We start from the raw sequence: 10,404 nt of genomic DNA, 5'->3' as shown, positions 1-10,404 counted from the left end.
AGGGAAATGAAAGAAAATAAAGCCAGCCTGCTCGTTTTTAAGCTGCATGGGTCCTCCACCAGCACAGCTGCCAAGCAGTGACACAGCTTAAAGAAAGACCAAGGATTTATAAAGATAACAAAGGACAAACTCCTCCAGCACGTTTGGAGAGCTGCACACTATGGCACCTTTTAAAGAAAAATCTCTTCATACCACAGAAAAAAAGCCCCAACCCAATACAAAACACCAGACAAACCCGTGCACAGCATTTGACAGCCAGGGCTGGCTCTTTTTAATTGGAGAGACAAAAAAACCGAACTTTTAAAATACAGCCATTGAAAAGACGACGAATTAAGAAACATGTAAACACAGCAGAGGCTTAATTACAAGTTGCACTGCTTGGTTTGGTACTTGCCCACTCCCCTCTGCCTGGGAGAGAGGGAATGACCCAAGTACAGCACAGAACCACCAGCTCCGGGGGACAGGACTGCTCGAGCAGCATCTGCCCCTTAACATGCTAACAAAACACTGTTCTAGAGTACCTTGTCCTGGAGTGACCCCAGCTTCTCTCTAAGGATGCTCAGCACATCCGCTCCACCCCAGACAAACAGAGGGCCCAGTGGTGGACAGGCTGAATGGTCCATTAGATTCAGTAAAAATGGGGATTATTTCTAAGTTCTGGTTCCACACGTAGGGACAGAGGGGAGAGGGGACAAAGAAGGAAAAAAAAAACCCAACTCCATGTCCAGGCTCATGCACCTTTTCCAAGGGAACCCTCCAGGAATGATGATGTTAAACAGCCATCTCCTTACAGCCAGGCAATGATCTCATATCCAGTCAGGCAGGAAAAAAACCCACTCCTGGAATGCAGAGACATCTCCATCCAGGGGGTTTCTTTACCACCACATGGCCTACAATCCAGGGGAATAAAGGGAACAAAGGAATTCAGCAAGGAGGGGGCTGAAGGAAAGCTTAGGAAGATTGTGAGGGTGCTGCTGTGCTCAGCTCAGCCATGGAAAGATAGTCTGCTATCCCCAAGGGCTCCCAGAGGAGCTTCACTTGTCCCTAAGGGATTGTGCCTGGCTGCAGGACAGGCAGTTCCCCCCAGGGAGGGAGGGAGGAGTGTCCAAAGTGCCATCCGGGGTCCTTTGCCATGGCAGACCTGCAGCAGGTCCCCACCCCTGGCCCTGGCACAACAAGGTGATTGTTGTCTGCAGTGAGCTTTTGCTCCAGCCTTGGGAAGACACAGCCCCAGCCCACGGCCCAGACTCGCCATGGGGGCAAAGCGAGCCACGTCCTTGTGGTGCACAGCAGAAACATGGGGTGACACAAGCGGTCAGCAGAGATGAGAGCATTAGTCCTCTACAGAGTGAGACTGGCCAGCTCTACTAAAAACCACAACCTTACACGTGGTGAGGAAAAGATAACTTACTTTGGCAAGCAGAAAACACACATTTATCACTGAAATACAGTAGCTGTCATTACATATAAAGCTTCCCTTCCCACCCCGGCCCCACTCCCTCCACCAGCACCGTTCCACTGAACAAAGCAGAAACTTCCATTTCCCAGCTGCAAGACACCTGCTCTACATTCAGCTGTAGGACAGAGGAACTTGATTCCAGAGCCAAAAGGAAGCTGGACAAAGTAGCGAGCCACAAACTCAGGGAAATCCAGACAAATCCCACTTGACAGAGCTCCCATCCCAGCACGCGGTGCAGGCTTGTCTCCCCCTCGGGTAGGAGGTCTCAGCACCTGCTTGTTGAAGGGCAGCTAAACAGGATGGACATTCTCCAAACTCAGTCCACCAAGTCTACAAAGCCACATCTGATTTTTAATGGAGGAGTGACTTCCTTCTGGTAGTGTTCTCATGAGTCTACTTAGCTGAAGGCTAAAAGCAGCTTATTTTAAAAAAGAAAACCCACATTCAGGTTCTCAGCTCATTGCAAGCTCTCAGACCTCGCTGGTGACTTCAGCTCAGGCCTCAGGAATGTGTCTCTGGAATCAGAGCTCTGCCACGCTTCCATCCAGCAGCCCACACAGGCCTGTTTGAGCCTCCCACAACAACTGCATCCACCTTCTGCCCCCGCTGATCCTGGTCCCGCACGCGCGAGGCAGCAAACCAGACAGCACACACACGGCCCTGCCCTGCTGTCCGTCCCTACACAAAGCCTGCTCTGTCCCAAGGACACAGACACGGGCAGGGCAGCGTGTGCAGTGTAAACACACCCCAGGAGAGCCCCCAAGAGCTCCAAAACTGCTCTCTACGCCTCTCCAGGCTGCTCTGTAACAGCACCTGGGAGCTGCACGAGTGCAGCAGCCGGAGTGTGGATCTCAGGGGCACTCAGGCAGCTGCCAGGACAAGACTAGGAAGGCACTGCTCTTGGCCAGGAGCCTTCCTGCCCCCACTTCTTGCCCACCCAGCAGCACTGGGACCATCACTGCTCTGCCCACCCTGTGCCACCTCCTCCCGTATCCACACATCTCACTCCCTCCTACCAGCCACAGCTCCTGCTGGGACACAGCACGGCCCTGCCCGTGCCCCACGCTGAGTCCTGCTGGGTGGCAGTCCCAGGGCTGAGTCACCTGCATCATCCAACTGCTTGTGGCAAGGAATCCAACGCCAGCACGAAGAGGAAGGAGAAGCAGCGAGGGAATGACACCACACAACTTCCAGCAGGCCACACCACAGTCTCTGATCCCTCCTCTAGCACGCAGCTAATCACCAGGCCGTTTTCCCCAGGGAAGATTTTGGAAAGGCAAGAAAAACATCCATCCTACACAGCCCCAAAGCAACCTCCACACGGCTGGGGAGAAGCAGCAGCAGATGGGGCCTTCGCTTGCTCTGTCCTTCCCCGCCGCCAGGCCGAGGCTCTCGGGGCACAGAGGAGATCAGGCAGCTCCGCAGCCTCCGGACATTGCCTCAAAGCAGCCGACCCCAGCCTCCAGAGGAATGTATGGATCGGGAAGCGCCCCGGCACCTCCGACGCCGCGCCGCCAGCGCTCCAGCTTGCCGAGCCCTCCCGCCCCGTCCCACCCCGCCAGTCCTTTGAAGAAAGGAATTTAGTCAAAAACGGGTATTTATTTCTGTGAAGTCTCTGAGCGTCTCCTCCTCGGTGCCGCTGTCCTGGGGGCTCCCGGCGGCCCCCCGGCCTCACTGCCGGCCGTTGTTCTCCGCGGGCTGCCCGGGGGGCTTGGCCTCGCCGTGCGAGGACGTCCCCTCGAAGCGCTGGGACGCGATGGCAGCTTGGTGGGACATGCTCTTCCTCACGATGTCCCCTTTCCTCCACAGCACCACCTCCTGCAGGGACACAGCCAAGGCTTGTCAGGGCTCGTGAGACCTTCTGCTGAGACCTTCTGCTGCCCCACCCAGCCCCGCAGGATGAGCCAGGCTCAGTGTTCCACCCATAGCCAGGACACACCTGGAAGTGCAGCATGCCTGGAATTTGGGTAGAGATCTCCTCCCTGGGGTCGGGGCATGCAGAGGGCATCCAGGGTAGCTCTGTCCTAGTGTCACTGATAAGGTGAAGCACAGAAGCTCCACCACTGAGCAGAAAAGAAATCCTAGGCAGGCACTTTCCAAACTCCTCCCCACCACCACACACATCTGACCTGCATGGACATTCTTCTAGACCATCTTCCCACATGATGGATCCCAAATTCCCAGTAGGGCCTTGTCACAGTATCCCAGCCAACAATCCACAGGTCCAAGGAGAACAGGAGCTCTGTTTCTCACCTGCTGTTTGAAGTAGCGCCTCTCCTCCTCATCAATCAGCACCAGGTTGAGGTAATAACGCACAGAGAACTTCTTGTTGATGTCCCTCATGGTTGGAGTCAGCTCATAACCAGCCAGAAAGAGCCTGATGGGAATGGACTCCCCTGGAAAGGGCACAGAGCTGTCAGCACAGACAGGATGGATATAAACCAGGAGAGCAGCAGCAAAACACAAACTCACACGGCCACAAACTTTGTCACCGTTTCCACAAGTGGACTAACATGAGCTAGAAGACCTCAACTCCCTTCAGAAACCAGCATGCACGGTCCACAGCCAGATCCTGCCCTTGCTGACAGCTATTCCAGCTCCACTCTAACAGCACAGGACTCTTTTGGGACCTGCATCGAGACAGCACTGCAGAAAAAAATGAGTAAGGTGACATTTTCTCTGGCAGGTGACTCTGCTGGGCAAAGGAACAGTGGCACAGGAGATTGGCACAGAGCAAGAACACCATCCCTCTGCTCTGAGCTGCAGCAATGCCAGCTGTGAATGTATAGCTGGTTCTGCCACCGCTTCATCAAAACAATGAAGTCATTGCAACTCATTCTGCCTCAGTTCCCTCTCATCACACCGGAGAAGGAAGGGGATCAGAATCCCCCGCTCTAAGCCCAGTGGAAGAGGATGCTACTACTGAGCACACAGAAGATACTGCAAGACTTGCATTCCCACCCCAAAAGCCTTCAGAAGAGGAATTCTGCGGGTTCCTGTGCCCTCTCACCTCTCACAGGTGCCCCATCCATGATCTCGTACTTCGCTATGGTGTCGTTCTCGTGGTACACGTTGGGCCCCGTGCCCGTCGTCTCCCTCTTGATGATGTCTATCTCCATGTGCTTGATCTTGATCCGCACCAGCAGGAAGTAGATCTTCCCCACAATCACATCTTTTAAGTGGTACCTGGCATGAGAGGGGAGAAAACACCAGGATCAAACCCTGTGCAGTAGGGCTCGGGCTGACGTGCAGGAACTTGCTGGGCAGGCACTTTGCTCTCATGCACAGCAGATGGCAAATCAACCACCCCCACCAGCAAACAGCCCTTCATTTCCATCCTCTGCTCTTTTGGAAACCCACGAGAACATTCAGCATGAGCAGATAAATTAAAAACGTAACTTCAGGCTGAGTATCTGCAAGAAACCCCTGCGACAGCAAAGGCTCCAAACTCAGTATTTTAGGTCAATTAAAACCAAGCCAAATCACAGAATCATTTAGGTTGGAAAAGACCTCTGAGATCATTGAGTCCAACCCTTGACCAATCACCACCTGCAGGGAGACTTGTCAGCACCTGGTGGGAAAGAAGCACTCAGTGTAGTTCAAAAGAGCTCTTCCCAACTTCTGGGTTGGGATTTAATTCCCACTTCAGGTGTATTGTCTGGTAAGGAGCAAACACTGTATTTTGGAGACACCTGGAAGTACTGATCTGGCCAAAGATACAGGGAGTGAGAAGTTACTGCAAGAAATTCATGCTGTGCTCCAGGCTCAGTGAGCCACAGCCATTGCTTCCCACTTCTTGATCCAGAGATATGGGGAAAGGAGAGGAACTGTGGTGGTGCATCCTCCCCCCACCATCCTCCTTCTTTCCAGGCTGCAGTGTGATCTGAGAAAATGCTTGTTAGGCCTCATCCTCAAAAACACCACCTGGGCTCAGCTCTTTCTGAGCTTAGCAAAAACCACTGTCTGTTCCCAGGAACTCCTAACAAGCTTCTGTTTTTCTCGTGACCAGCCTTGGAAAATATTCCTCTGGCCTGAACGGCACAGCATTCCTATTCTCATGCTTTCAAAGAAAGGAGCCACCCAAACCGTGGCCAGGATGAAACCTTGTTATGACTGAAGGGTCTCTTGAGACCCTATAAACAGCACTCCAAGATGGGGCCTGCTGAGCTCTCCTGGAGCACAGTGGGCTGTGACCAGCAGGGTCCCTCTGAGGGGGACGCCTCTCCGAGCCAGCAAACCCTCAGGTTTGCTGTAGCTGGAGGATCGTTGAGACACGGCCCGATACCCTCACGCCTCGAGGCAGATTGTTAAGGTTAAGATATAAATTAAGGTGTAAGTTAAGTGAAAGTACTGTTAAGTTTAAGCATTGTTAAGCTTTAGGCCGCATTCCTTTTCATCCTTGTTTGCGCTGTCTTCACACACAGACACACAGACCCACACACCTCCCTAGGTAGTTTCAATTCATTTCTGTTTTGATTGCCTGGATTTTGTTTGGTTTTGTTGTTGCTTGCTTTCCCTGTTGTGCCTTAGCTGCCCTTTGTAAGTAGAGTGAATCTTGCCAACGAATCCGTTGTGCTTTGCAGTCTAGTATTAAATCTGACTTTTGCTCATACCCTTGCTGGTGATTTTTTTGAGCGATCTCAAGCACACTCGTTCAGACAGGAACCCACGGATCAGGGAGGATCTGAGCTGTCTCCCAGCCTCTCTGGAGCACGTGGACATGGAATTCCTTTGAGGAAACCTGGAGCAGATGGGTCCCCACAGCCCCCAGCTGCTCCTGAGACACTCACTTGGACTTGTTGTACTCGAACTCGATGTGCAGGCAGTCCTCGATGCCCACTTCCATCTTGATGGAGGAGTTGAGCTCGGGGTAGGTGCTCAGGGTGTGCACAACGATGTCCATCTCCTTGACCACATCGTTCAGCCTGCGGCTCACGGTGGCACGGAGGAAATATCTGTGGGGACAGTCCCCCCCCATCAGGGTCACACGGGGAGCAGCAGGGACAAGGGGCTGGGTGACTTGGACTGGACTATCCAAGCAGCCTTACTACACAGATCCATGTAAAGAGCTGAAATGCATTTGACTGCAAATCTGAATAAAACATGTGATCAACTCAACAGACCCACCGAGAAAGTTCCTTTTTCCCAGTGAAGCTTGGAACCTTCTCTGTGGCAAGGTGAGGTGCTCAGTTCAGCTCATGCACAGCTGAGAGAAGGGCCACTGTTTCAGGAACAGGGAATGGGGAATGTCCAAAGGGACAAAATCAGCAGGAAACCAAAGAACTGCCTCAAGGAAGCAGAACAGCAGGGAAGCTCCTCTTCCCATGTCATTTGCTGTTCCATTGCTCTCTTTTAGTCCAGGTCTGAACAAAATAAGCCCACAGCAAAAGGGCCCTCAGCTCTTTACATGTGTCTGCCCCTGGAGCAGCCAACATCCCACACTGGAAAAGACAGAAGGGAATTTTCAAATGGAAAAGCAGGCTCCTCTCAGCTTCCAAGCATTTGTGAGCCCGAGTTACCTAAGCCCCGTTTCGGGGATCTGAGGAACAGCCTGCACATGTTAAAACCATTGCCCTTTTACAAGATTACATCAGGCTGCACAGCCACACCTCCCAGTGCAGATCTCAGACTTCTCCAACCCCCACTTTGAAACCAGTGAAAGGATTTTTAGGCAACTGAGTGCCTCAGTGTGAAATATCATTTCTAACACATGAACAAGGCACAAGCGAAGCATCTGTTTGCATACAGAGCACAATTAAAGTTGACAAGACTGATTACAGCAAAAATATCCGCACTGGAGACTAAACCAAACAGTTTATTTTGATTTTTTTTTTGAATTATCAAATAAATTAGCAAGTATTTGATTGATTCAAAAGGGGCTGATTTCTCTTGTCACTCAAAAGGAGAAGAACAAGTTCCATAAAGAGCCTGATGCACGCTTGTAAAATAAAGACCTCAAAGGCAGCCTTTTACAACTCAGCCCTTTTACAAGGCAGCCTTTTACAACAAAATTAACTTGGAGTTCTGTTATTCCTGCATCACCACAGTGAGTATCAGCACTTACACAGAACAGAACTGGGGTCAGCCAGGGCAGGGACTCACCGTAGCTTCACGTTCTGCCCCGTGTAGGACTCGTAAGGTTTCTCCACGTGTGTGAACTCGAAGTCGAACGTCTGCGATTGAGTGAATTCCCCGGGCCGGGCCAGGTCCTTCACCAGGGACACGAACTCATGGTGGTTCCCTCGGTCATAGTAGAGTTCTAGGAAAATGGAAATCCAGGTTAAGCTTAATGCCACGTGACACAGGGAGATTTTCATCAGCTCTCTTGTCCAGGTCACTCCTTCCTTCAGTACCATTCACAGAACCTACCAGGGGAGCCCGTGGCTCCACGGAACTGCACTTGTTCCCTGCTCTCCATCAGAGCCAGGTGCAGGCCACAACGTTCCTCCCTGAAACAGGAAGGAAAAGGTCCACACAGCCTTACTTACTACAATAAATCAAGAATTTGCCTTGGGGAGACACGAGTCACCTCTTATCGATATTAAATACGGTCAAACTCTTTGCAGCTCATGCAAACCCTTCCAATAATTTTCTGCACTGTATTCCAGGCCAAAGGCATTGCCACTGTGAGGAAAAACCACCACTGCTTCTCTGGAACAGAGAGTGACAGAGCAAAACCGAAGGGATAGGATGCTTCCAACTGCTCCTGCGTATCCTTGGACAGCAAAGAGCTGGAGTGGCCTTGAGTTGCAGAAGGGAATAAATGACGCTGTTGATCCTGCTGCACAACCACTCTGTATGGCAGCTGAATCCACTGCTCCTCCAGCCCCTGGATAACACATTAATGGCCACGTGAGCACGGTGAGGGAAGAGCTTTCACCTCTGGAAGCACTGCTCAAACCAGCTCAAGTGACCAGCATGGCCACATTGCCTCACTTTTCCCCACAACCCTCCCACATCAGCAGGAAACTACAAGTTTCCTCATTTAATGAAAGCAATCCTCCACGCCTCCACGGAGTTTTCTGCCTCAAGTCAAAGCAACAAAACCCTTAACACACTGCAATTTGCATGAACAGCTTGGGATTACACAAAACCATCAATGAAACCTGCCCTTCCCAGCCCTGCATGTGAGCCTGTGCCTACAGGACACCCACGCAGTCCTTCTGCAAGGCAAAGCCTTTCTGCTTACATGAGGAAACAAAAACCTAAGTCATCAGACAATCACACACACACAGGCTCAGTGTCAGCACTAACTGTGCAGAGGAGGCTTCTGAGAGGAATTAGAGGTGTTCAGGAACTGCAGTTCTGCCCTCCTTGATATGCACGATGAGATCTCAGCTTTTAAGTGATGCCTGTTTCTCACAGCCCTCTGCTCACCTTATCTCTCTAATGGAAATTCTGGCACTAGAACTCCTTTCACTTACGCACAACAGCAAATGTCACCAAGCCCTTTAGGCTGGGCAGGCAGGTGACATAAATAACCCAGCCTCTCTGTGCACTGAATGCTTGTGTCCACCGAGAGGAAAGTGCTGGCTGATGTCACAGGGAGAAGCCACGTGCCAAGAGAAAAAGAGGAATCAGCCCATTCCATCGTGACCCACAATGCAGAAGGCACAAATCAAACTTAAAGCAAGGGAGGCAAATGTCAGTGCACTGAGTTCTCTGCTACCTCAGAAGGTCATGTTTGGCACCCTGCAGCCTCAAGCGGAGTGATGTTTCCCACACTCCAGCCTGTCAAACAGGTATAAGCTGTAATTTCAGGTTTTCAGAGCTATAAGGTTTCCAGATTGAGAAAATAACCTGCCAACATTTTGGTGGCTTGCTCAGGCCACAGCCACCACGGGTGAAACCATCTGGAATGGGTTCTGTGCTCACCTGAGAGCAGGCAGGACCCAGCACTCACAGCCTGGCCTCTGGTACCTGCTCTGGAACAGCATCGTCCCTGTGGCACATCCCTCCTTCACACCCCAGTCCCCCTACCTGTTAAATTCTCTCACCTCATGCTGATCTCATGGCAGTGAGAAGTCAGAAGAGAAGGCAGGAGATGGAAAGCATTGGGAAGTGCACTTAGTGGTACAAACTTCAGTGATTTATCAAAGAGGCCTGAGGGGAATAAGAACTAATGTGCAGCCACAGCAGCTCTAACACACCCTGCTTGGGCAATAACGTGCATACAAAGCAGTTATTCCATACAGGCTCGAAAATCCTCCAGAACAGGGCATGAGGAGCAGGCAAGGCAGCACAGCAGAGACAGTGGAGCAGGAAACAACGTTCATGCTTAATTTCCACTGGCAACCATATCAATAGGAACTCACAACCTGGCTCCTCATAACCTGGCCTCACCCACACTCCATCATTTACAACCTCCCTTCCTTTCCAAGAACCAGAGTCGGGCGCAAGCAAAGCCAATAAAACTCTCAAGCAGCAGCACGGGTTGGGTGGGAAACCGGAGCCACAAGAGGCATCAGGAAGGAGGGACACCCGTGCCCACAGGCCGCCCGGCTCACCGATCTGCCCGATGAATTCCACCTTGATGCCCTGGTGCTCCAGCCGCTTGTTGGGGTTCTTGAGCGTGAGAACCACCCGCCCCGACACGGTCTCGCCGTCGTAGAAGAGAAAGTATTTCTCCTTCTTGCCTTCCTCCGTTTTATGCTCCACCCGCCGCCGGCTCTCGGCGTCGCTCAGCACCAGCTCAAGCTCCGCGCTCTGCCCGAACCCGAAGAAGCTCATGGCTTCGGGCTGCGGCGCGGGCCGGCGCGGGCGGATGGCGGCCGGGGCGGGGCTGCGCGGGGCGAGCGGGGCCGGCGGGGACGCCGGGGGAGGGCCCGGCGGGGCGGCGGCGGCGGCGGCGGCGGCGGCGGCGGCGCGGGGGGGGCCGCAATGCGACAGCCGTGCCGGGGCAGCGGCGGCGGCGGCGGCGGGAGCTGCGCACCGCGCACCGCGCA

General features: G+C 52.6%; 1 protein-coding gene across 4 annotated transcripts; it reads right to left on the bottom strand.

The window, feature by feature from the left end:
- Positions 1-238: 238 nt before the first annotated feature.
- VPS26B (VPS26, retromer complex component B) lies at positions 239-10,257 on the bottom strand. Of its 4 annotated transcripts, XM_048328890.1 has the most exons (7): positions 9,967-10,046; positions 7,829-7,908; positions 7,562-7,718; positions 6,250-6,414; positions 4,470-4,645; positions 3,713-3,855; positions 239-3,277 (listed from the first exon to the last, which is right to left on the bottom strand). In XM_048328890.1, the coding sequence occupies exons 2-7, from the start codon at positions 7,875-7,877 to the stop codon at positions 3,131-3,133; spliced, it is 837 nt and encodes a 278-aa protein (XP_048184847.1). In that variant the 5' UTR covers positions 7,878-7,908; positions 9,967-10,046; the 3' UTR covers positions 239-3,130. The 4 variants fall into 4 exon arrangements, with proteins under 4 accessions (XP_048184847.1, XP_048184844.1, XP_048184846.1 ...); XM_048328887.1 differs by lacking the exon at positions 7,829-7,908 and having other exon boundaries at positions 9,967-10,255; XM_048328889.1 differs by lacking the exons at positions 239-3,277; positions 7,829-7,908 and adding an exon at positions 3,932-4,105 and having other exon boundaries at positions 3,795-3,855; positions 9,967-10,257.
- Positions 10,258-10,404: the final 147 nt, after the last annotated feature.

The sequence above is a fragment of the Corvus hawaiiensis genome, chromosome 25 (genome assembly GCF_020740725.1).
Source record: "Corvus hawaiiensis isolate bCorHaw1 chromosome 25, bCorHaw1.pri.cur, whole genome shotgun sequence".
In the NCBI taxonomy this organism is placed as follows: Eukaryota; Metazoa; Chordata; class Aves; order Passeriformes; family Corvidae; genus Corvus; species Corvus hawaiiensis.
Note: the sequence above shows the minus strand (reverse complement) of the source record. Positions and strands in the feature narration are given on the sequence as shown.

Bases quoted from the DNA above. Each gene is read 5' to 3' on its own strand.
- VPS26B (XM_048328887.1), bottom strand. From the start codon at position 10,189: ATGAGCTTCTTCGGGTTCGGGCAGAGCGCGGAGCTTGAGCTGGTGCTG. The intron at 6,415-7,561 runs GTGAGTCCCTGC...CTGTCCCCACAG, and splicing joins GGGCAGAACGTGAAGCTACG to ATATTTCCTCCGTGCCACCG. The intron at 3,278-3,712 runs GTGAGAAACAGA...GTGTCCCTGCAG, and splicing joins GGCGCTACTTCAAACAGCAG to GAGGTGGTGCTGTGGAGGAA.